Below are 27,721 nucleotides of genomic sequence, written 5' to 3'. Positions count from 1 at the left end.
TTGTTCCGATGGGAAACGCACGCACACAAACGAATTCAAGAATTGATTCAAGAGAAAGAGAGTTGTTTGATTCAGGAGTTTTTTTTTCTAGCCGAGCATACTGTCTAGTGCGCATGTATTTGTTTGCCGTGCATGCGACGAATTTCGGAAGTGGATAAATCACCCATGGATTAGTCGGACACTGTAGGCATATACAGCATAGAGTAATATTACTCCATCGTTTAACGCGAGTCCCTTCAGCTGGCTGTCGCTACTATAATGTGAATGCAATTATTGGGGGTATATGTGATTGTACTGAACACCAGCGAAAATGCAATTAGCGATTATTTCGAACGGGTTGACATTTGGAATCCAGTAGTTTGGCGATTGCAAATTAGCGATTGGCTCATAAAATGGATGGTGATCGTTGTGACCCGGCCTGGCACAATTAATTTATGCACGCTATAAAATCCAACCAAAATGCATAATGAATTGGAAAAAGCACTTCCAGCCTCAAATGTGCTGTTTCAGCTGCTTAGATTATTGGGGTAGATAAGTTTCTGGTTTGAAAATTGTTATGCTTGAATTCGTGAGAGGCCAGGACTCGCATTCAAAAATAGGCTTGACCTTCACGTGGATTATCGGTAATTTTATCATTAATTTTTCCATAAATTAACTTTGCTGCTGTTTTGGCCCGAGTCGAGATAAAACTATGAACAAATTTTAGCCTCCTGAATAAAGAAATCTCAATATCAAAACCATGCTATACAGGGAATAGACGAAAAGAACCATACTACTAGTTCTGGTTTCATAAATCAATAAATATATTCTATTCATATATTACAAGGAAAAAATAGAATCAAAAATTTTCGCTTCCAACTTCCAACTCTCCGTATTACGGAAAATCTCCGGTGTCGACCAGTCACCTCAAAATCAAACAGTTTCAATCAGAATTTCCCCATCAAATCCAACCAGTTGCATCTAAATAAGTAAATTTTTCGAGGTCAGATAAACATGACAAAATTACAAAAATGCCATTTTTAGCTTCTCTGTTTGTCTATCCCTTGTAGGAAAGGATTGTGTATAAACTGAAGAACGAAAATTTTGTGTACATAAAACATAATATTTTTCATCTTTACCATACAATTTGCTATATAATCTTGAATTAAATATCAAATAACAGATTACCATTGATACCATTTTTTTTCATTTGTATATTTCCATCTTTATTTCATTATTTTCTCAAATTCATACAAATCCATACATCTTGTGTTGGTGTATTGTTTTTTTAATTATTGCAATTTCTTTTTTGATAGCAGTTTAAATATTCTTCAATCAAACAAAAAACAAGCTTGATTCTAACTCATGTCATGTTACAAGTGACATTTCAAGATTTGATACGATATTTCCTACGAATAACACTGAATTGTTTACAGTGTATTCTGAGAGTCTGTTTACACAGGTGCTTATGATGTCCTTTAAAGAACATCTATATTTCGAAAAAGATTGATTTGTATTGATGGTGACGGTAGTCCTGCAGAAAACAGTGACCCTCATCAATATGAACCAGCGATGCCAATCTTCCAGATTTATCTGGAATCTTCTAGACTTCCACGAATTATCCTGATTCGCCTTTGTCTATGGGTGGGGCAAAGTCGAGGACACGGAAAAAAAACTTCTATGATTACCAACCGCATCCGGGAGCCCCGAGTCGAGCGATGTAAGAAAATCTTGAACTTCCTCAAGCGAAAAAATCCGGTAACCCTGTACACCGACAAGAGCATGTTTACCGTCGATCCCGTATCAGATTCCAGAACCGATCGCTATATAAGTTCTTTCGCGGTAAAAAACATGACCGACGAGCAAAAAAAGCATACAACAAGAACTGAACGGAAAAAAATATTGAAATTTAGAATAGTTGCAAGCAGGAGAAGTGAAGGGGCTCAAAAAAAATGGGTGGATTATATCTATGATATAAGTGCAAGGTTGACGTAGGATTACCGTTGGCTTAGTTATCATTTGTTTGTATTGATTGAATGAAACAATTTTCTAACTCAATTAAATTCAACATATTTGTTTGGAAGTAAAGAATTTAATCAAATGCCATGTAACACCAATTCATGCATTGTAATAGATAATGTTCTTCGTTACAAGTAAATTTGATAACAGCATTTTGTCTAATTATCATTCTACGCATACAAGAAATTCAGTGAGCAGAAGATATGAAGGCATATCCCTCAATGCTGTTTTGAATAACCGAGTCAAAGCGTTGTGTTCGTATCCGCTTTCATAGTCCGTGTTAGACACACATACCGGAGTGCAAAAACTTCAACTTCAACTTGTACTTTTTATACTATCTCTAGTATCCAAAATGACGATTTTTCCAGGCTCCTCAGTTTAGAAGTAGGTGTTAGGGAAACACATTCCGGTGGGAGCAAAAGTTCCCCTACTTGCATTTATTTGCAATGGCGATTTCCCTAGGCTCCTTGGTTTTGACGTCCGTGTTGGGGAAACCGTAAATCAGGTCAATCAAATCGTAGCAGTTAGGGTGTTTCGCTTGACTTTCTACAGTTATTCAATTGTTTATCTCATGGAAAATAACATTTTATCAATTGTGATCAATTGTGCGTGGAAATATTTCCTATCAATTGATGCAAACATCTTTCCGATCTATTAAGGAAGTTATGTTCTGCTGTATGTTCTGTGTTTAGGTTTTCATTTTACCCCCCATATAGCCCGCGCTTAGACGTAGTCCTTTCTAGAACAAATTATCTATTGCCAAAACTTCAAAAATATGAAGGAACAAAAAGTTTTTTTAGACTACGAGCTTCATTTTGAATCTTTTGCGCAAATAGTTTTATACTGTTTAAGGTCGATGCTACGATGCTAACATGTTTATTTCGATTATTTGTATGATTATATCGAATTTCAAAATAATTTGAAAATAATGTCTTAAATTTATGACGAGAAATGCCCGATAGAGGACCTGGCCGGGTAAAGGAGTAAAAAGCGCCCCCGAACCAAATCACCAGCAGTATGGCAAATATTGTATAGGATATTGAATACGAAATTTGGCGTATTTTTGAACTCCTATGTGGTTTAACATAGGATCTATACTGAAAAACGTACTTTTTCGTTATTTCACACCATTTTCAAAAGCTTCGAGATAAAATTTGAAAAAAAAACTGAAAGTGCATCTCACTACGGTGTATCAAGAAAAATAATCAAAAATTTGGGTACCAAAAAAAAAATATTGAAATTTAGAAAAAAATTTTTTTGGGATTTAGAGATTCAGTACTACTGATTCGTATTTAAATGTGTTCCTACGGCTTTTCAAGATATGTGTGATTTTTTTTCAGATTTTTTTCAGTTTTGTGCGGTACAAAAAAATATTTTGTTTTATATTTCCAAAGGGTCTGGCTGGGTAAGGGAGTGAAAAGTGCCCCCAAACCAAATCACCAGCTGTTTGGAAAATATTGTATAAGGTACTAAATAAAACATTTTGACAGTAGTATTATATATTTGAGTCCTTATATGGTACACCATAGGATCTATGGTGAAAAATACACCTTTTCGTTGTTTTCACGCCATGCTCAATAGCTTCGAGACAAAAATAAGAAAAAAACTGAAAGTACATCTTACTAAGGTGTATCGATCAATATTTTCATACAATTTTTCCATAAAAAAATCAAATGGTAAAAAAGATTTAAAATATTTCAATTTTAAATTTAATTTTTATTTTTTTATTTTGAGATTCAGTACTACTTTAGTTTGTATTCAAATTTCTTTCTACGTCTTTTTTAGGTATATGTGGTTTTTTTTAGAATTTTTAGTGTTTTTTTCGGTACAAAAAAATTATATATATTTTCAGGCATTTCGAAATTTTGAAAAAAAATATCACTTTGAGACCCACTTTTGCTCTTATTTTTATTTTGATGCGTTCGTACGTGTTATTTTTTCCACATGTAGCGTAATTTTTTCTTGAATTTTTAAGAGAATTGCGCGAAAACAAATAATGTTTTGGCCTTTGGGCATTTTTAATTTATTTTGAATTTAGAGACCCAGTCCTGCTCTAATATTTATTTGAATTTTATTTTTTATATGTCAAAATTTTGTCGGTATATTTAGAGCATTGTGCTGCACAAAGATTTTTTTCTCGTATCTTAAAAATATATAAGATTATCTGTACATTGGATTTAGATGGTTTACCAAATTCATAGGAGTCAGCAGTACGATAGACCTCTGTGAGAAAAAATAAAGTCCTTGTGGAAAGATCATTCGGATCAATGAGAACAACACTTGAAAAATCCAAATTATTATTATTTTTTAATTTTAATCTTACAATTGAAAACTACGAATACAATAAAATAATCGATTTCAGGAAAATAAAAATAAAAATGCAGAAAAATTATTTTTGTGTCTCGCAATGCTCTTAAAAATTCAGGAAAACATTACGCCACATGTAGAAAAAAGACACATACGAACGCGTTTAAATAAAAATTAGAACAGAAGATGATCTAATAATTTTGTACCGCGTATTTATTTTTTTTTATAATTCAATTTTTAGATGAAAATTGTTTGAAGATATTTATTGACACACCTTAGTAAGATGTACTTTCAGTATTTTTTCTTATTTTTGTCTCGAAGCTATTGAGAATGGCGTGAAAAAAAAGAAATGGTGCATTTTTCACCATGAATCCTATGGTGTACCATATAAGGACTCAAATATATTGCACTATTCTGTCCATGATTGCATAGGAGACGTAATCGACAACACCATTAGTGTTGGGAAACTCATTTTTGTTGTTTTTTGGCCTACAAACACAACCATGCAAATTTCCGATGAAATGATCTGTCCAGTTGAAGGATATTATCGGCAAAAAGAGGGTCTAGGTGATTTTGCGGATTATAACATTTTTTTTTCCATTTGGATAACGTTTGCGTCTATTTATTCGGACAATCAATTGTTTCAATGAACATTTGTCCGCATAGCTAGACGTAAGCACCAGGTTGCTCTGCATGTAGCGTTACTAACCTTTCTGATAATAGTCAAAACGTTTCTGTCTATAGTTTCAGTTGTTGTCGGATAAATTCAAATGGGTTTGGAAAAATTCAGTGAAATGTCTGGAAAAGGTGCACTGGATTTGTTGAGAGTTTATGACAGTACATTTTTCCTGAAGAATACTCTGGGATATGAAAAACAGCAGGTTCGTGTTTTTTTCAATTAATTGAATTTATAGAGGCAATCTGCAATGTTGGTAATTTTAGCAACATGATTTACCGATATCACGAACAATCGCATAGAGATGGTGGAGTGACTTACACCAACGGTATGAGTAAATGTTGAGTATGTGGAATAATTCAATGTTGAATCCGAGGAGTTATAATGCTAAGAACCAATATTATTTTAACTATACTACTGATCTGATTGTTTCATTATCTCTACTTTTTTTTTTTTTTTTTTATAAACACATTTATTTCGAACACTAGATTACATTACATTATAGTTTTACACAGGTACACATTGTAGATAAAATTCTAAGGCTTCTACAGAAAGTGTGTTATTTTCATCTAAAATAAAATTTACATAATTTATAAACAATCTTAGAGCTCTAAATTTGTCTCTTCTTCTAATTTGCTTTAACTCAGGAAGAATGAAATTCTTAAAATTGACTCTTCTTCCCACGATTGTTTCCAATCGTGAGAGAGTGACACTCCAGAGTAGCCTAATTCTTTGACACTGCGTTATTTTGTGTTCTAAATTTTCTACTGCATTTGGACAGTACTGACACATAGGGCTGTCTGTTCGATTTTGTCGATAAAGTAACGCAGCATTTGGTATTTTCCCGTTCACCAGTAGATAATATAAAGAGCGTTCGGCCGATGTAAGTTTTCTACTCTTGATGGTCTCCCAAACACTTTTCCAGAGCACGTTAGGGTTTTCCAACGATATTTTTGGTGTTTGTATGCTTTCTCTGAAAAAGTCGTGCAGAGAAGCAGTCGAAGGATTTTGCTTGAGACGATCAGGAACGTATGCTATAGTTTTTGCAACATTTTTTAAACAAGGATATAGTGCTGGAACAGCTGCAACATTCGGTGGATTACCCAGACAATTCGAGAATGTGAATGCAAAGGGAGTGAATTCCATGTCTCTGATGAATCGACTGACTAGAAGCGCTTTGCATTTATACTTTGGCAGATGCAGATTGAGACCACCCATGCTAACTGGTAGTGCAAGTTGTTCTATGGGTATTCTCGTTGGGTGCCGATCCCAGATGAAGCTGCCTATTTGAGATGTGATACGAGCAATTGCAATATTTGGGGCACTGATAACAGAGGCCAGGAACCACAACCGCGAGGTGATGAAAGTATTTAGTATAATAATTTTTTGATGTAATGTGAGGATCCTCGGCTTGAACATCCACATCAATTGCGACGTCTTTCTGATTGCATCATTCCAGTTGAAGTCGATTGTTTGCTTCATAGAGTTGAAATATGTGATCCCTAAAATTTTTACGGAGGGACGAACTGTCGGCCAAACAGACTCATCGGGTTGTTGCCAGCAGCCAATGTTAACTGCCACGGTTTTTGTCAGATTCAGAATAGATCCCGAACATAAGCCAAAGTCCACGAAGGTTTGTTCGATGATCGGAAGCTTATTGCTATCAGTTGTGATGATGGAAATGTCGTCCGCGTATGCTATCACTAGATCTAGTGGACCATTGCAAACTGAGCGCAGCTTTTCAAGGAGGGGATGTAGGTACAGGACAAATAGATGCATACTGATAGGATCGCCTTGTCTTACTGAGCGTAGGATAGGGAATTCGGGAGAGAGATTTCCGTTTACTAGTAAACGCGAAATTGACGAGGACATTATCTTCCCAATTAGTGACACAAATTCCTGGTTCAAGCGAATGTTCCGCATCACGCCCAGAAGAAAATTTATATTCACTCTATCAAAGGCATGATCAAAGTCAAAGGAAATTATCTTCCCTGACCTTCTTCTGCAATTTAGTTCAACTATTCGGTCTTTTATTCCGTTCACGGCTTCGAATATGTTTCTCTTTGAGTTGGAACACTTTTGGCTTTTATTTAGTATATCATTTTCAGTCATCACATGGTCAAGTCGTTGTTTCAATATCCTAGCCAAAATTTTATAATCGAAATTGAGTAAGCTTATGGGTCTGTACGACTTAATTGTATCGTCTCCGGATCGCTTTTTGGAGAGTACAATTATCCCCTCAACAAATTTTTCAGGAATATTCCCTCGAATTGCTTCGTTAAGCATCAAATTCAATTGAGGGTGGATAATATCATAGGCTCTTTCGTAAAATTCTTTAGGAATACCATCTCTGCCTGGGGATTTCCTCGATGCACTTGACTTTATAGCGAAGAAGATTTCCGAGGTAGTGATTTCGTTCATCAGCTGATTGTTACTTACGGAGCCTTCTGGGACAATTCGATTTGTTGGAAAGTAATTATTTTGTTCTAAATTCTCCGCAGTGTAGAGGTTTTTGAAATAGTCAAACGCATGACTCTCTATTTCATTAGTGCAAGTGAGTAGCTGGTTCTGATGTTGTATTTTGTCGATAGTACTGTTCTTCTTCTTTTGTACCCTTTCACCGATTTGAAAAGAAGAAAGTTTTTCCCCACAGATTAATCGATCATTTAGATGTTCGTACGCTTTGGAAAAATTGCTTTGCAATTTTAGCATTTGTCCTTTAATTTTATTTATTTGTGTTCTCCCATTCAGGTTGTTCTGCATATTTTCATAAGCAATTTTCAATTGACGATACAAAAATTCGTTTCTTGCGTGGAAATCTCGAAACGCTTGGTTAGTTTTCCAACGGAAAAAACTCTTAATTTTGGGTTTTACGAAATTTATCCACCATTCTAGCCAACTATTATAGTTCCGTTTTTCTCGAAGCCAATAGTTCCACTTTCTGCTGAACTCCTCAAGGTTTTCCGAGTTGAGAACATGTGCACGAATAGACCAAAATCCTCGTCCATACGGACGTCCGAGATCAGGTAAACAACAGCGTACCTTGCAGGCTTTGTGATCCGAAAAAGACGTCACAAAATATTCAGCCGTACGGAGATGCGGAACAACAACCTGTGAAACGTAAATTCGATCGATGCGTGATGCTGCGTTTGCCCGAATGAAACTATAATCTATTCGATTTCCATTCAATACCTCCCATACATCATAATGCCCAAGATTATCAACGAGACGTTTGAGAGAGGGACTAAAACTGTTGGTTCCTGTGGCATCTTTGCAGGCTATAACGCTATTAAAATCACCGCCTAGAATCAAATAGTCACTACTATTTTGTAGATAGAAGGGGAGATTTTTGAAAAGATTTTCGCGAGCAGAGAAATTTTGCGAACCTGAATGTGCATAGACATTACATATAGTGACTGAGTCGTTGATCTTGACTGTTATGATTCGACTATCTAAACTTCTTTGCACGTTGCAGAAGGGGATGTGAGGCTTAAGCGCTATTGCTGTTCCTCGTTTGTTTTCGTCTACATTTGTCACCACATTGAATCCAGATATACTAAAATTAATATTTTCGACTTCTTGGAGCAAAATTATGTCGAACTCCATTAAACGTGCGAAGGTGGACAAGGCTGCTATTTTATTAGTACTAGATATTGAGTTGGTATTAATACTACCAATGTTGTAGCTGATTGGTAGATTATTCATATGGTAATGGAATATAGTTTAGTAAGGAGAGGGTAATATGTAGAAGAGGAAATACTTCTTAAACATCATCTCCCTCATTCCGTGACTGGGACGACTTATTCGATACTTTGTTAGTGATATCTGTAGATACATGAGGCGGAGAGCATGTCCGTTGTTTCTTTGGACGCCCCCTTCCTCGTTTTACTTTTTGAGGTGGTACACTCTCACACGACGACTCATTGCTTTCACTCTCGGAAATCTCCATTGTGGTGGGATGGGAATGAAGGATAGAAAGAGGAATTTTGAAAGTGCTTACACTTACTGCGTCGGTTTCACTTTGGACTTTGTTGCGCTGAGAACCCTCTACTCTCAGCGGGTCCCGAGTGTCGTTGCATTCGTTGATTCCGTTGTCCACTAGAGCAGCCTCATCTCCATGAGCACGATGTATAGATTCATCAATGAGTGCCGTCGACGTTATTGTGGAAATTGACATCGTTGTCTCTTTAGATGGTTCTAGGGGACAATTGGTTTGGGATGACGAAGTTGTTTCAGATGACGTGGTAGCAGTTGAACGAGAGGAGGATGCTTCCAAGCGATCATCCGCTTTCGGCTGAGTAACTCGCGCTCGTTCGTTGAGTTTGTTTAGATTGGTACCCACAAACTTCGGCAGAAGATCGTTGCCGAGGTTGGTTCCATTAAGCGCTCCCGCGTAGGTCGAGGTTTTGTTTTGTATTGTCTTCAGTCGATTGTTAAGATCAGTCTTTTGTCCGAGAAGCTTTTTGTTCTCGACACAAGTGATGTCTGGGTGCTGAAGATTTTGGCAATGTTTGCAAGTCTGTGGCTGGTTGCGATACGTAATCAATGATTGTTCCCCTTGGATAGAAACGAACGACTTAATGTGTCTTCGTAAAATCATCTTCGCTACCCGCACTCCCGTCGATACTCCTTTGTAGGCGAAGTTATCGCCCCATACCAATTCTTTGATGAGAAGAACATCCCCGTACTGCTTGAGATACTCTGCGATTTCCTCATTCCGAATATTCTCGGACAAATCATGGATTTTGACCTCTACTCCTCCGTCGTCCATCAAGAGTCGAACTTTGATTTTGTTTTTATTCACCTCCAACTCGTGTTTTTCGTTGTGTTGCTCAACAGCATCCTGAGCGGTCTTCAGATCGCAGCACTTTACATGAGCACAGTTTTGGGCATGGTTCATCTGTAGTCTGAAAACCTGGTCAATGGACAGACCGATTGTCTCGTGTACAAACTTGTGTATCTCCTCGAACGATGGGCGCTTGGGGAAGTTGGACAAATCCACTTTGAAGGTGTTCTCACGGGAGCGCACAGGTGTCATTTTTGCTATGATAACTCAAATAGCAAGAGCTGTCGTTAGTTGTCCTAACGCGAGGCAGGTCTATCTTCACACCGAAGTGTGGAACAAAAGCAATTCGAATACAATCGATACGCAGTGTAATCCGTAAACACGTCTGGTCGTGGCAAGAGCTTCGACCTAACTACCACTTAAAGATTCAAATACAGAAATTATAACATTAAAAAACGCAATCGCTTCTCTTTGTTCATCGCAGTGCAGTGTACAGAAAATAGTAATTATATGAGCAGTGTTTTAATGGTTTCTTATATTCATCTATTAGGAAACACTAAGTATTAAGACACAATCGTTACAGACATGTTTGGACTCTTCAAATAATGAGATTCAAATGTAGATTTAGCTTATAGCACATAATACTGACAATTGTTGATTTTCGAATGATGTATGAAGGCTGTTTGGAACTACGTCTATTATGCGTACAAACAGTGATTTTTCGGAATCGTTTTTCCAAAATTGCTCGACGCCACTGTTCAGAATGATTATTACTTATCTAGAATTTATTATTACCTATATAACCTTGGCTCAGATGGTGAAATGTGGTACTCATTGTGGGTTTCAAATTGATTGAACAGAAAGAAATCGTAAGGAGACATATCAGAAGGTTTCGATGGCTGTTTAGATGGAATTTGTTTTATTCTTAGTCAAAACGGACCTGAAAAATAGTGTTTGTCCTTGATGTTTTCGCACGACTTCTTGACCGAAGCGAATTCTAAATCCATTTTCGATCATTTTTTTTTATATTTTCCGAGTAATTTCGTGGAAGTGTAACTTGTGGTATACATTACCACTCAATTTAAACATAATGAGAAACAATTTCGAGTAAAAATATTTTCGGTCATATTGCTATGTTAAAAATCGATATTTTGGTGCATACCATCCTAGTCCGCTCGGACGAGAAAAATAATTGTAGCCAAAAAAGTACTCCAAATTTTCCCTTTCCTCTTTTCTTACTCATACCGCATGATACAAGCCGGCGACAGTGTGCCATTAGCTCTGTGGTAGCAACAAATTTCGTATTGAATTTTTCGCACAGCCAAAAGTCAAAAAGTGAAGCAACGATAAATGTCCTGTTCTCTGCCGCACATCACACCACGCGAGAATGGTCCTTTCCAGAGAAGCGAGAGAGAGAGAGTAAAGCAAACCAGATGTAATGTGCGTTCCTTCGCCGGTTTGTGCGAGAAGCAGGAAAAACCATTCTAATTCCGTGCTCCCGCGCCGTTTCCTGTGGCGTCTTGCGATGTAAAGTTCGTCGGTGTGTTAGTAAATTATACGAGTAATTCCACACGCTGTTCACAAGGATATGGGAGACTATTGATTTTTCCTTTCCATCTCGTCGCTTTCTGGCTTGGAGTAGAGTGGGAGCGTGAGTGGGGTTCCTTGGAGAAAGGAAAACGGATTTTTGAGAATGCGTGTGGACGAAATATGTACGGTTGAGAGAGTCTGTTTTCCATGTTTTCGGTCGGACACACGAAGGCGGCACTGGGTGTCCTTCTCGGGTGGTTTTCGGGATGCTATGACTCTGCGCTTGGTAGCAGTATCCACTTGCCGGCTAGTTGTCCCGACACAGTCCCTGTTCAGAACTAGACGTGTACAGAACTATAACCGAAGACCAGCCATAGTCGAGCAATTGTCCTGTACCGAGGGAAGGCAGAAAAGGTGACCGGTAAGGATAAGCATCGAGGAGACACGTGGTGGTAGCGCCGAAGAGGAAAAAATATCGGGAAAGAGAGGCATAGTTTGAACCACTGTGGAGCAGAGAGTTCAGAGAGCAGACGAAGGATACAAGAAAAGCAGCAGCGGTCCTGTTGAAAGCGTAAAGTTTTTCCTGTATCTAATGTGTGCCCCGCCCTGAGTGTCAGAGAGTTAAAAAACAGTTTTTTACTGCACACATCTTATAATTTTCCGTGAAAAAAATATTGTCACCTAACACCATTGGTAAAAACAATTCTGTATAAACCTATTCAGTAAAATATCCGTGCTTCATTGTTATCTTAATTGGTGCCAGTCTACATTCGAGACAAACCGCAGTCAAAAAAGTTGTGTTCATTCAGTGAGAGAGCAGCGAGAGTAGTAGCTGTAACGGAGAAAATTTTCACGTATCCTAGAGTCAGTCATACCGCAGTCGTTGGCGAACACTAACGCGATTTCGGAAAGAAGAAGATCAGTGAAAAAACATAATAATACAAGAAACACACAACCAAAAAGTGAAAACTAATTTGAAAATCGGACTTGTGTCTCTCGTGGCAATAAAAGGAAACAAAAGTCCAATCTAGTGATCCCAAAACAGCTACAAAATGTTGATTGGATTAGTCCGAGATTCCGTTATGCAGTGCTTCTGCCACACGTGCCGAGCACCGATTCTGCCGGCAGGTAAGGATACATCCTCTGAAAATCTCGCACTTTCTCGTCTACTCTGAAATGCTACTTTGTATTTTTTGTTCTTAAAAAGGATTCTTAACGTTGTTTCTGTTTCATTTGTGATTTATTCGTCCACGTTTGAGAAAGCTCCCACTTTACATATGTTGAAGTCACGATCGACAATAATCGCAAACATATTGGAAGACTTAATTGAAAACTGAGTACGTGACTGTTACTGCCACGAACAACAATCGCATGAATCAACGTTTGAATTCGCAATACTGTGTTAAAAATCCTGCGGATTATAATATTATATAATTTCCTTCATGGAAAATATGTACTGGCGCGGATATGTACGCTCTGTTGTTCATTTGTACCCGAAGCACACAGTCGGAAAATGATGACTCATCCATCGAGCCTTTCGCCCGACCAGTCAGCCAACCATTTCTTCAAGGCTGGTCTTAGTTCCAGTGGGTGTGTGTGTGTGTGCTGCGCCTTTACTCCTTCTTCCTTAACACACGGCGGTGAGCTTAGACTTGTTAGCATTCATGAGCCATTCCCGAATTATGTCATTCAGCACACACCGCCGTACGACAAATAATTTTCCCCATTTTTGCTGCGGCACTTCAGGCGACACGGGACTGTTGTTCTGCCTTTGAATCGGCAACGACGACCCGGTGGATGGGTTCTTGGAATAATTTTGAAGTTTTCTCCAAAGGCAAACAAGAACTTTTCCGTGTGGACATTTTCGTTTGGAGAATTGTCAATGAATGAACCGTGTCACCAGATATAACACAAGTCAGAATGTTGAAGAATGACTATACTATTTATAGATTCTATTTTACTTACGAATGTTCAATCTCTGCAGTACTGATGCTCGATAGCAAGAAAAAAAAATTATAAATTTTATTGTAGGAACTCTAGTCTGTTGGGGACGCTTAGTTTGCACAACTGTCTACTATCATCATCCTTTTTGATCCCCTCTCACTCTCGTGAGAGCTTCGTTCCTCATCAACCGAGAGTAATGACTCCTCTAAACGATCCTGTACGGTATTCACAGTTGAACTATCGAACATTCGTGTTTATACAAATATGCGATCGACGACTTCCTTACTCTCATGAGATTGTACTTCGTCAACGACAAAGAGAATAATATATCTTCTGTCTTACCATGAGAATGTGCGTTCCAAATTTGGCAAACCTTAACAAGTCAATGACTCATCCTCGTAAATAATTTTAAATATTCCGAGATGATATCAAAGATGCCACAAACTTATTTATTACAACAAGAATTCGTAATTGACATTGCTGGGATTCTACAGTTTTCGAAATTTTTTTTTAAGATGGACAGAATTTTGTTTTTTTCATTAATATTGATTCTTTTTTTTTTTGTTGAATTCACTGATGAATTTTGAAGGGAAAAATATTTCTCCCTCTACTTATGAAAAACACAGTATATTCCACATAGTTTAAAGAGCTCCCATCTTTACAGAATCTCTCTTAAACTCAATAAAGCATTTTACAGAATCGGTTGATCAATTTAAAAATTGTCATGTAAAATATATTTGATTACATTTGTAACAAATTTCGAACGGCATTATTATGATTGAATCAAATTCCATCACTTTTGTCTCAAATTCCGAGCAGCAATTATGCAAATTTTATAAAAAAATCATAACTTTTGAACTACTGAACCGATTTAGATGATCGACCAATTATCTAATCTTTTTTGGTATGCTGCCATACAAATGAAACGCAAATTTCTGCATTACTCTAATAAGGCAAATGGAGCCAAATTTGGGATTTGAGAGTTTTTCGATACGAGAAATGTTTCTATGATGGTATGACACCTCTCCCTTCTCTGGAATGGAGAGGGAGTTCCATAAAAATAGTACACATATTCCAACCAAACATGACAATTTAAAATTTTCGAAAAACTTTGAAGGAAAGTGGGAAAATTCGTAAAAATTAATTCGCATTTCGGTAACGAAATCAGGGTGTCGACTACCTTGAAAATCCTTGAAAATCAGGGAATATCAGGGAAAGTCAGGGAATATCAGGGAATTTCGTCACCAATCTGGAAAAAAGTGAAATTCCGTCAATTTAAATTTTAATTATTGCAGTAATTAGAAAGTTAACGATACCAAAAAAGTTGTATTTGACTGGTTTGACCCTCTGTAGGTTTTCCAGTATATGTTGTTTGCTTTCGCCTGTAGGTGAACTTAGTTGTTCCGAAGAGTAAACAGCGCAAAAGTAGACGGCTTTTACATCCGCGATGTTTTACTGGCATTTTTGGCATCAGTATCAGCCGTTCAGCTTCAATCAATTCCTTCCTTTTTCTTCTTCGAAAACTATTGATAAATTAACACGTTTAAGTGCCACGCGGTTTTATAGCGACTTTCCCGTCTGGACGCGCGTGCGCCGGTATCGTGTACAGCAAATGCGAAGCGCAATATTGGAAAAATGGAATTTACTCGATGGAAATGTTTATTTAACACGTTGAGTGTCATGTCAGTTATCGGTGACTGACATCGAGATTTCCGCTCAGGTCTTGTCAGTCACAAGTAACTAACAGTATAAAATAAGATAATAAAGGTAAATTTTTTTTCTCAGAACACTTGATAATTTGAGTGACATTTTTATTACACACCGGTGACTGACACGACCGGAACGGAAAGCTCGGTGTGAGTCTCTACCGAGCTTTTCTGAAAAAAAATCTATTTTTACCTTTATTATCATATTTTATGCAGTCAACGGTGACTGACAAAACCTGAACGGAAATCTCGATGTCAGTCACACGATCTGAACGGAAAGCTCGGTGTCAGTCATCGATGACTGACATAGTACTCAACGTGGTCATAAAAATCATTGAAGTTTTCTGGAAAAAAATCGATTTTTACCTTTATTATCATATTTTATACTGTCAGTCACCGGTGACTGACATGGCTCTCAACGTGTTAATGCTTGAAAACCATACCATGAAAGCTGAGCTCCTGTGGTGCCTGGAAACAGTTATGTGGCACAAATCACTCCACACTGCTGAAAACTACATTATTGTATTGAGAAGAATGTTTCCTGACAACCTGGAAGCTGAGAAGGTCTAACTAAGACGTGATAAAATGAGCTTTATGACGATTTTTGGTTCGATGAAGCTATGTAAGCTATATATTACCTTTGGTTTCGGCGAGTCTTTGAACAAGACTACAAAGAGGATACTAGTGGATCTCAATGTCAGATTTTGGGATGAAAATGAGAAGGATTTCGTAAATCTTTACATGACGTCAATGTTCTTGGGACATTCTCAAGCATCAGAACTTGCAGCTTTTGAAGAAGGCATGGAAATAATATATTTGAACAAACTTCCTTTTGTGTCGATGGACGGTATAAAGGTGAATTGGTCATATTACGCGAGCTGCAACTGATTTTTAAAAAGAAGAGAAAAAAAAATCTTGAATTTGGATAGCCTTGAATTGCATATTTTACACGCACTGCGTTGATGTATCCTTGATCTTTCCATCATTGATTCCGAAAAAAATGGAGGGAAAACGATTCGAGAAGCTTTTTTTTTCTACCGAACACTGTGGAAAAAAGAACCATTGCAACTTAAGCTCCGCCTATTTCCAGCTTATTGTGTGTAAATATGCCATTCGCGATTTCTATTACTCAGTCCCGCTCCAGCTACTGAGTATTCAACAGTCTTTCCTAACAGTGATGTCATACACTAAGGTTTTGCTTGATACAAAATTCAAGAAGAAAATCACGTCGAAGTGCCGATGGTGATGTGAAAGGAATAACCCAAAGTGGAGTGGCACCGGGTCTTGTTCTTATTTTTATGCGTTCCCTATGGTAGATTGTAGTGGTTAAGATATGCGAAATGATATTGGTGGATCAAGTATACAGCGATACAAACTCTAATTCGCAACACATCGTGCATATTGCTTTTCATTTTTTTTAAAGTCGAAGTTTTGAAACGCTCTGTTTAGATAAAGTCATAGTGTCACATGATAGTGAAAAGGTATGCTATCTGTTTTCAGACAGAAGGTTTTTATTTCTCATAAAATTATCGAAGATTAGCGAATTTATGAAAATTCAATAAAATTCATATTCGTACGGCATTTGAAATATCAATTCGATTCCAAAAGTGTTGACCAATTCCGAATTCACTGTTTAGCATGGTAAACCTTGTTCATTGCAACTACCTCTAACTGTTCCGGAAGGCTATCTACGAACTTTTTGGTGTATACAATATTCATCTATGTCATCCGCAAATAAACTATACTCTGAAAGTTATTATATTCTACAGATCTTTTTGGGTTGAAAGATGTACATTGTGAAATGACAGAGCTAACCCATAACGGTTCTTTCGCTATTCATAGATAAACTTTTTTCAACGTGGCATTTCTCGTTTATCTCAAACTGTGTCGAATTAATTGCTAAATAAACATTTTAGGAATTCACTAAATGGCAAATAGCCATAGAGCGTCACCTATGAGACATAAGTGTGAATTTCCACGCTATCCAATAACCCCAAAAGAGGTATGAATTGATGTACCACAATAGGACGAACAAAAGCGCTCCATTCACATCAACCGCGTGATTGTTCTAACCATTGGTGCTCTAACTGCGGATTAGCACCACCATTTATTTTTCCTATTATATAAGAAACAATCTGCTTTTCGCAAACCGAGCTAGCGTGCCACAAGGTCGTAATCCAAGTTCATTTTTCCACGTGCATACCTTGCATACTCCCATGCGGGTAGCACCAATACACGCACAAACACGGAAAATTGCACCGACCACGGAGAAGGATGAATGAGTCATCATGCACTGGCTCCAGTATCCCGGATCCTGCAAAGGGGAAAAAGAACCCAACGTAGTGTGTGCACATGTACGTATGTGCATGGTGGTGAGTGGGAATTCCTCGAATACCACTTCTGCAAATCAGGAATGAAGCCGCCGGGTACATACCGGTGCCGTTGCATGTACATATATCCTGAAAATTCCCGCCGAAGTTGATGTCCTCGACTCCATTCTAGGGTTTAATGTCCGGATTATTCATAGCAATGCCGTGTATCGGTCAGGATGCGTCAGCTACTGTGAAAATGTAGTTGCGATAGAAACCATTTACACAGGAGCATTCCGCCGGCTGCTTTTGAAAGCTGAACCATCATACTCTGTGCTAGTTTCAAATGAAAAAGACAACTCCTGTATCGCGTTTTAATCGCCCAGTCACGAATCGGATTAAGTCTGAAAACCCCTGCTTTTTTTCTTCAATTCCACTTATATTCATTCTTTGTTCACATTGATTGACTTAATCAATTCCGATTGACGGTAATATCGAACGGGATGGCACAAAAAGGTGGAAGCATTATTCCCCACGGGAACCGGCGGAAAACTTCTAACTGCTCCGATATACATCCACAATAAGTCAGTGTTTCTATGCGCTTCGCTACCCCCAACCCATCCCTAATGCCTCTGATTCGATTCCCAGTCCACCGTGAGTTGAAGGTATAAAATGGGAAATAAATTATGCACTTTATGTACTTCGGGTAACGGAAGAGAAGAAATATACTTTGTGAAAAATAGCCCTACTGCAGAGAGAGAGAGGCCCACTGAGGGGAAAACCGTTCACATCGACTTGGAGGCGCCATTAAATGCATTGAACTTATGCTTTCCGGATGATTGGCTAACCATTTATGTTCGTTCTATGTTCTGTTTAGTTTAGCCTGTATGCCCGTTTAGAAATGGGCGCATCTTTACGAAATGTTTGGAGTAGATCATTTTTGGATATGTTTCAGTCAGATATTACTTGCGTGATATTGTGGAAGGTTCACCACAGTCAATTTTCTTGAGCTTGAGAGAAAGAGAAAATGAATGAGTTAGGCTTCTTTTTTCGTCTTATTCACTCACCCAAGGTTTTCCTTGATTTATTCTACAACGATAGACGAGCAGTCGGCTTGTGTTCCATCTGCGAAAAAATGAATGTAAACAAACTCTGTGTAAACCATGAGCCCAAACGATTTTTGTCCTAATGTAAACGTACCCTTACACGCTATACGGTATGATGTTTGCTCTTATTATTTGCAAGAGTGATACTAGCAAATAACATCCAGAATTATATATCTTTTTTTCTGGTGAAGGTTTAAAAACAAATTCTTGAATTCAGCTTATACTGATACTGTCGATCCATATGGAATTCTTATCTTCATGCCTTTGTGATAGTTTTTTTTTCTAAGTAGCAACAAACTGTGGAGAAAATGTATTTTCTGTGGAAAACTCCCTTTTTCCCTACAGTTGTAACAAATTAAGTAAACAAATTCCACAATTTCAACTCGCGTCGGAATTAACAACACCCTTCTCAGGATTCATACATTCAGAATCATTGTATGTACAATACGTCCAAAATTGGTCTAGATTGTCTTCTGGAAAGGACGATACTTTTTTTAGTTTTTTTTTTTCATAAATCGATTCAGCACAAAAACAGAATCTCCTACAGAAATATGTGCAATAAGCAGAAAATTGTATGAATACATATTTTTTAAATCACGATTAGAGTCCTACTGTATCATTTTGGTAGGGGCCGATAGTTTGTGTGGTTTCGTAGAATCACCAGAAGATGGTTGATGCCCATCATTCCTGCCCTCACTAGAACAGTACACAAGCGTGTCATACGTGTCAATTTGCTTCGCCATGTCTTGTGAACAAAAAATTAAAAAAACGCGAACGTTTTCTTCGTTTTTGTATAATAGCGATAACAACTATCCTGACGCCTTTCGGCTCAGCTGACACATACTCGATCACAGGCGATTATATATTTGTTGCCCCACCACAATAACTCCATATTTCTGATTTGGAAAATCGTGTTTATCGCATAACGCGTGAAAACTTAATGAACATAATTTGCGACCTCTGTTTCATTCCGAGAATTGTAAAAATGAGACCTGTTCCCTGATTTGGCATCCTTACTGAAAGAACTAGTCCTAAAACAACATGGCAACTTATATAAAAATATACTCAATGTGTGACTTTGGGGAAATAGGCTGAATTTTAATAAAATTCAATCGAATGTGATCGATAAAATAGATTGAATGAAACAATTTGAACGAAAGTGTGTCTGATGCCTTATGCTCCCGGAAATGACGGTGCGCATTGTCGGTCGAAAAACAAAGTTTTTAAAATGCTGAAAAGAAGTTATATGAACAGCTCATACAATAATCAACAAGTCATCAATGCATCGGAAGCACTTCTATAGCAAGAGAGTGCTTCTACCACAAATTTTTCTAACTTTAAACAAGATTAGGATCAACTGATTTTTTACAAAAAAAAAATCGTGAATAAGTTTTAAGAATTTAATTAGGCAAAAGTTGCTTAAATGCCCAATGTTTTTACACCCACATCGTTTCACTGCAATCTGAGATGTTAAATATTGTGTCAAACAATCATTTCAGCGAAAGTTTATTCGAACTTGATAAAAAAAAATGATAGGGGGTTGTGTCCAATGCAGACAATTCAAAATAATGGACGCAGTGATTCACACCTAACAGGGGAAAAATTTCCAATACCGCATTATTGACGTAGTATTATGAAATAATTTTATTCAATTAGCTTGTTAACACTCCGGGTCTTATTTTGGAATGCATAAAAATTTTATAAATAATTCATCAATCGAATGTTTTGGAGACCCTGAAAAGGACCAATAGTTTGCGTGGTTTTGTAGAAGCAGTTGAAGATGGTTCATTAATAATTCATTGTCACATTCGAACACAGGCGATTATATTTTATACCAACAGCTGCATTATTCCACATTTCTTAAACATTTCAATATACTTTTGACCAGGTATAAAGCCAACAATGATATCTGCGTGGGATGCAAAAATACAGAAGCACTCTCCACCAGACAACATGGAAATCGATGCGGTGCTTCCTCCGAACAAAATTGCACCACCGTGTGTGTTTTTTTTATGCCAAATGTCGTAGAATTGCATGGAACGTCGATATTTACTGTTATCTCTTTCGCCTGAAAATTTCTAGCCTATTGAAAAAAGGCGTTTTCTTGTTTGACTTCCAAAATATTTAAACAAAAAAAAAACACCGTGAATCGGTTGAACGGTTCTAAAGGGCGAACACGAAATTATGGCGACACCGAAAATGTCATGCCAATTTATAATGTAAATATAATGTTTAGAATCAAACCAAAATTTTAGGGTTTATACATATATTTACTTCAAAAATCAAAAGAAAAGTTAATCGATGGAGCCTTGAATGTAAAATTGAACGCATTTTCGCATGATGCTCTCCATCAAAGTCTTTACAGTGTCATCCGGTACCAGTTTCTCAGTACCGGATGACACTGTAAAACCCGCCAAACTGTTCGGAGCTGCGCCCGGTGGAGCAGTACTGCGCAATAATGAAGCCGGAACATCGGAAGAGCAAGAAGACAGTCAAAGACGAGAAGGACATGTTAAGAAAATGGAAAAAAAAACTGAGAAACTGGCACCGGATGACACTGTAAAGACTTTGATGGAGGGCATCAAGCGAAAATGCGTTCAATTTTACACTCAAGGCTCCATCGATTAACTTTTCTTTTGATTTTTGAAATAAATATATACATACTACCCTAATTCTAAACATTATAAGAAAATTGGCATGACATTTTCGGTGTCGCAATAATTTCGTGTTCGCCATTTAGTCCGCAAGAGCAGATGGCCTGCCAAACGAGATATTTGGAGGCGGACTTCGACATTTTCTTCTTCTTACATTTGTCGTCCACATCGAACTTGCTCTTGCCGGTGAAAAACTCCAACCCCGGAATTTGCTTAAAATCGGCTTTTATATACGTTTCGTCGTCCATCACACAACAGCCATATTTTGTCAGCATCTTCTCGTAGAGCTTCCGTGCCCGAGTTTTAGCCGTCGATTGTTGCCGCTCATCGCGGTTTAGGAAGTTCTGTACCTTGTATGTATGTAGTCCAGCTCTCTTCTTTGCATTCTGGACGTAGCTCTGCGACATGCCGATCTTTTTAGCCAAATCACGGCTTGAGACGTTGGGATTTGCTTTAATCGTCCGCTTCACCATTCCCTCCGTCTTCTTGTTCTCCGGTCCCGGTTTTCTTCCAGCTCCTTTGCCGTGGTCCAACGCCAACCGCTCCTGGAACCGCTTCAACACTCTGGAGACGGTTGAATGGTGAATGTTCAACATTTTTCCCAACTGCCGGTGCGACAGGTCAGGAAATTCCAGGTGTTTGGAAAGAGTTTGTTCTCTCGACTCGCGTTGGTTCACCTCCATTTTCGTTGAATCGAAAAACACGACTTCGAGTTTGACAGCATGTAGACAATACACATCAATGAAAAAGTGTGCAAAATTTGGTTAATTTTTACTCAATGGTAAAAAAGTTATGCCCTGTTGAATGTGTCGCAATAATTTCGTGTTCGCCCTTTAAAGTTTATCAACATGTCTTTTCATGTCTTTGAGAAGCAACCATATGATAATGCTTAATTTGGAGAAGTATTTATTGACTACCACTTACCATCATTTTCATTCAATTTTGTATAGCTTTATCGGGCAATGATCATCTCAACTATACGCGGGAAGTTTATAACATAACATAACCTAACAAATAGCTAGATAAATTTATATCATTTCAATTTCCATCACCATCTCGGATAGCAGTGAAACGTTGGGGGTAAACACATGGGTCTTTTAAACAACTTTGCATACTTGAAATATTCGCAAAAAATTAGACCACTTTTTGAAAAGGAGCAAACATTTTCATTGATTTTTTACAAAAAATTATAACTTAAAAATTATAATACCTAAAACAAATTCTGGTCAAAGGATCAAATGTAGAAAACTGTTGAAATATTCATAAAAAAATACCAAAACTGAAAAAAATTCGTTGAAAAAAAATATTTAAAAATTGGAATTCACATCCTCAAAAACGTATTTTTTCGAAATTCTCAAAAAGAATTATATACATAGCCCTTAAAATTTCCAACAAGTAGTCCATACATCGGAATTTAATCCTAATTTTATTTAAAGTCAAGATAGCGATAAAGTGTATGTGATGTCGATCCCAGCCTCTCACTCCGCGTACGATCTGCTGCATCGGTAATTGGTGCTATTCATAACACAACAATGGAAGTCTCATATCAACAGTTCCGCTGTGTATATAGTCCAACTGTGAACATTCGAACAATAGGGATATTCTTACGCCGAAAAAAGGCGACATGTGTTGTGTATCCATAGAATAGGAATACTTTTACGCTAATGTGTAATAGATAAAATGTGTATCGATAAGATAGGAATACTCCTACATAGCAGCGCAGTGAGGATAGACAGCGCCCCTGACAAACTATGAAAATGGTGCCCCAAAAAATACAATTTTTTTTCAAATTTATCACTATAATTACACTTAGGTGCCTACTCTATCAAATTTCTTTTAAAAATCCTATTCAATTTGAAAAAGCAAAGTGTCACCCATATCTTGGTGACGGGCGATATTTTATTAATGCGTAGCGAAAAAAATCAAAAGGGTATTGATGTAATATGATGTTGGGTTTTTCAATTTTTCGAAAATCAAAGAGAATTTATTGGTTTCATGTACGGAAAGAAGCAACTACTCATGATGAATGTATTTTTACTCAATTGAAAGATGAAAAATAATTCGGGGGAAAAAATTGCTTTCGGAAATTGTTTGATTTTGACTCCCAAAGAGTCAGCGCCCCCGGCAAATGCCGGGTTTGCCACCCGCACACTACGCCGCTGCTCTTGCACCTAAATGGCTACTGTGTAATATACCACATGAGAAAAAAATGTACAAGATAATGAAAATAAACAGATGGGATAAAAAAATAAGGCATTGACATGTTCTTGACATGTTTTTTAAATATAAAAAATAGTTAAAAGAGCATGTAAATCGCGATAATTTATACACAAAAATGTTACGAATTAAACATTAATAGTAATTTTTCAAAGACAAATATGAAAAAGTAGTTCAAAAACTTATTCCCTGTAAAAGTGCCAATCTTCCGATGTATGGGTGACTTGTTAGAAATTGTATATGCTATTTATATCTATTTTATCATAATTTTCAAAAAAGATGTTTTTTTAGAAAAATGAGTTTCAATTTTCAAAATATTTTTTTTTCAATGATGTATTTTTTTTCAAAAATTTGTTTGGTATTTCTCAATTAAAACCTCAACAATTTCCTACATTTCATACTTCGACCAGAATTTTGTACGTATTATAGTTTTTGAGTTATATTTTTTTTTGTAAAAAATCAAGAAAATACTCAAAAAACAGTTCAACTCTTTTTTGGATATTTCAAGTATGCAAAGTTGCTTAAAAGATCCTAGTGTTTACACCCACAAAGTTTCATTGCTATCTGAGATGGTGCTGCCAATTCCTAAGACGAGTTGGCATGGAATCCGCCAAATGTAACACAAATTTCTGCATAACTCGAGAGCTAATCAAGCAAATGAAATCGAATTTGCCATGTGGAGGTTTCAGGGAGCAAGAAATGTTTCTATGGTGGTTCGAGACTCGAGACAATGATTAGCTTTGCGATTGGATCCATAAACGTTCGCTTAGTAAGAAAATGTGAATGTTTGAAAGTATTGTCGTGTCAGCTGGCATCCTATATAACTACTGTAAATCATGAAAAAGACTATTTTATTTTTATTTTTTTCAACATTTGACACAGGTGCGCTGAGCTAGAGCATTCAAAAAGTGACGAACTAAGATCATACTTTCGGCTGGACAAACCAACATCATTTACCTTATAAGCTTCCCAAGAATTTGAAAATTAAAAGTTCGAACTTTTCGATTTTTCTGGCCGGGGTCAGGAGGGAAGACGCAATAGCTTTTTTATGAACGGAGAGCAGTTTTGATAATTTTTCATTTCTTTGGGAAGTGAACATATAATGTTCACTTCGGAGGAGTGATTTAGCTATCACTTATCATAGATTCTTTTCATTTTTTATAATTATATTACTACACGAATTTTTTCGGCATTATTCGGCGAATTTCGTTGCAGTTTTACCTCGCAGGTAGTAAAAACGTAAAATATGGCGAATTTCTTGCTTGGTTGACTCCATCTTTGACGCGCTATAACTTGAGACTGAGAAGGAAAATCAGAACACTGTCAAAACGACACTTGTAGCACAGATTGTCGTCTTTAAATAGCCGTATAGTATGATCCGATGTGATAAGTACAACACAAGATATGTTTAAGTGTTGCCATATATTGACAATATACGACATTTCTTTTCCCCAACCCAATATTTTGGCACTGAGAAAAGAGTATCGATTGATCAATTTTAAAAATGTTTGTTGTTTTTTCTCAAAATAAAAACATGTATTCTCATCTGACATCACTGATCATACCGAGAAAAACTGATTGAAGTCTCTCCAGTCTACCAAATAAAACATTTCAATGAAACTCGTGTACTGGATATTTTGCTCGTCTCGACAGTGACTAAAGCCGAGACGAGACGAATTGCTCGTTTAGTTTTCTGGAATAGGGCCCATTATTTCAGGTTAAAGAAATTATATGCGGGAAGTGCATAACCTAATATAACCTAACAAATAACAAAACTTAATATAATGCAAAAGTATGTAAACATTCGATTGGACCTGCTACAGCATAAAAATGCAGATTTTGGCAAATTTTCTATTTTCCATCATTTTCAGGAACATGGAAGATTGAAAAAAAAATTCTTGCACATTAGGGTTTCTTTGACACCAATCATCAAAGTTAAACCAATGGCTTTCGCCAAAAAAATAATTTTAACAGCTTGGTCGTTAATGGGTTAAGGGGAATCTGCCAATAGATTTTTCCACTGGGAAGAGCAAAGAAGTATGAACTCATCGGTGTAAAATGGAATGTGATCTATTCACAATTATTTCCTGCATTCCCTACCACTCACAGCTGCTATGTGGCATCAAGCACGAGGTTCGATAATTTCCCTGGTGTTGCCTTGTGTGCGCCAGGAAAGAGGAACATGAACGCGTCCACAAAAAAAACGCGCAAAAACATTCTATCAAGAACATTCAAGGACATTCCATGGCATGGCATATTGCAGATATGTGGTGCCTACTGCTCGAGGAAAAAATCCTAGGGGAAAGGCGCGGTGATATTTCTCAAGGCTGTGTTTTTGTGGGCAATTCGTACATGGCTATGTCATTCATAATACCGTGTTCGTGAATGAAGTGCTCTTTGAAGAGGCGGGTGATGATGCTAACGAAGTAAGACCAGTTTACTTATCGGTTTGTCTTCTACATAACGAGCCATGATTACGTGTCCTAGTTTTATTTTTTCGGGAAGCGCAAGTGTCCAAGCTATGCGATGCGATGTCGATGCTGATCACACAAACCCGTTGAGATATAAATTGAGTATACGAAGTTTCTGAATGTTTTTACCCAATATACCCATTTTTGATAATTCGTTACTTTGAATGAATTTTGGTATGAAAAATATTGGGCTGCACTCCAAATGTCTACTTGAGGCGGAATAAGTTTTCGAGGTGTCGACCCTAGGTAACGTTATTTGTTCATATCATTTTGAAAAAGTTGATACTTTTTTACAAAGCATATCAAAAATTCTGAGATATACATTACCTAATTTTCGAGATACGGAAGTTTTCCCATTTTTTTCGGTAAAATAATCAAAAATCGATCAAGACATTTTTCTTCAAAATGAGTTTTTTCGTCGAATATGCATTAGAAAAAAAAATTCTCGATAATGAAATTATAAAACCCTATTATTTAGTTTTGACCATGAACATTTGAAGGTTTAGCCTAAAAATAGGCATTTTAAGTACGCTCCAGTGTTTCTCTAAGAAAATCAGGAATCGATCTAGCGATTCAAAAGTAACGAATTTTCAAAAATGGATACACTCGGCAAAAAGTCAAATTTTTGAACCAGCCCAAATAAGGGCGGTGACATGAGCAAAACAAAAAATGCGTATTTAATTTTTTTCGATAAAGATGAAGTAAAGTATACGTGCTCCCGTGTCTGAGTGATTAGCGTCACACCCTAACATGCCGGGGGTTAGGAGTTCGATTCCCGTTCTGGTCAGGGAATTTTTCACCAAAGAAATTTCCTCCGACTTGCACTGTGGTCACGCGTATTCTAGAGCTTGCCACTCAGAATGCATTCAAAGCGTGTCATTTGGCATAGAATTCTCAACTAAGGACTAGTAAAAATGACACAAGCAATACTATATTGAGACGGCGAAGATCCTATAGGTACGTTAGTGCCATTTTTAAAGAAGAAGAAAGTATACGAAGTTTGATCAATTTTTGTTGTCTGTAGATTCTTTTTCAAATGTTGATAAAATATATGTAAAATGTTCCGAGAGCCGCTCAGAAATATGTAGTTATGAAAAATTCAACAGTATCTTCTAAAATGTCACACCAACGTACCACATCAAACACGAACACGAACTGTTCTAGTTCTTTTTTACGCAACAGTCACAGCGCACGTTGAACATTTCTTTGAAAAAAGTCACTGAAAGTGTATAATTCAGAGTCGCTCGCTGATTAGAGACAGGAAAAAGGGAAATGAATGTTGTTTTTCATCGCGCTTCTTTTTTCCTGTTTTTACTTGAAAGCCTTATGAAGCTTTATTGTGGGGGGGCGGAATCCTTTGAATGGGAGCGGCCAGGAAAAATATTTTCAATGCACTGTTTGTACCGAAACCAACATTCACACAGAGCGCAGAATGCTGACGCCGGCCTGCGAGGCATTGATAACGTTGTGGGAGTCTCTGAAAACGAGCGATGGTATTCCTCATGCTGAAGGCAAAACTGTGCGATGTATTATGATGGATTCGCTCCGAAGAATGAACATCATCAGTAGGGTTGTGATAAGATTTTTCCAACAGTAGCAACAATTTCAATGACCAGTTACCCTGCACATATTGTTACGAATGCCACCCAATCTATACCCCCAACATATCCAGGTTCAGACGAAGAAAGTACTGCTGATCCCTCCTCGTAAATAATGCACTCAACGATTTCGACGTCTCGTGTCCTTCGCTGATTACACCACCACCCCAACCGGGTATGAACAATGGAAACGCTTAGACGGGATTAAGTCATTCGACGGAAGCCTGATAATAGGCTTTGAAAATGAATACATTCTTTTCGTCAGCTTTTGCAGCATTGATTTGGTTGCAACCCTTTTCGCATGTTTTGACCAAACATATGACACCCACCGATAGATTATTGATGCGGTTGTGGGGCTTGCCGTAGACTATGACTTTACGTTCTTCAGTATTGTGCCACCTTTGTGTTTTGTGTGCCTA

General features: G+C 37.3%; 1 protein-coding gene across 3 annotated transcripts in view; it reads left to right on the top strand.

Annotated features, from left to right (window-relative positions):
- LOC129776096 (stathmin) overlaps positions 1 to 27,721 on the top strand; it is a 158,006-nt gene that overhangs the window by 31,395 nt on the left and 98,890 nt on the right. For 2 of the 3 annotated variants that reach the window (XM_055781500.1, XM_055781498.1), the window contains exon 1: positions 11,612 to 12,425. The exons of the other annotated variant lie outside the window; for it this stretch is intronic. In XM_055781500.1, coding sequence (XP_055637475.1) covers positions 12,350 to 12,425 — 76 coding nt within the window. In that variant the 5' untranslated portion in view covers positions 11,612 to 12,349. Of the gene's footprint in view, positions 1 to 11,611; positions 12,426 to 27,721 lie in introns of those variants that run through there. 3 annotated transcript variants of the gene reach the window in all.

The sequence above is a fragment of the Toxorhynchites rutilus genome, chromosome 3, assembly GCF_029784135.1.
Source record: "Toxorhynchites rutilus septentrionalis strain SRP chromosome 3, ASM2978413v1, whole genome shotgun sequence".
Lineage (NCBI taxonomy): Eukaryota > Metazoa > Arthropoda > Insecta > Diptera > Culicidae > Toxorhynchites > Toxorhynchites rutilus.
The sequence above is the reverse complement of the archived record's forward strand: the minus strand, read 5'-3'. Positions and strand labels throughout refer to the sequence as shown.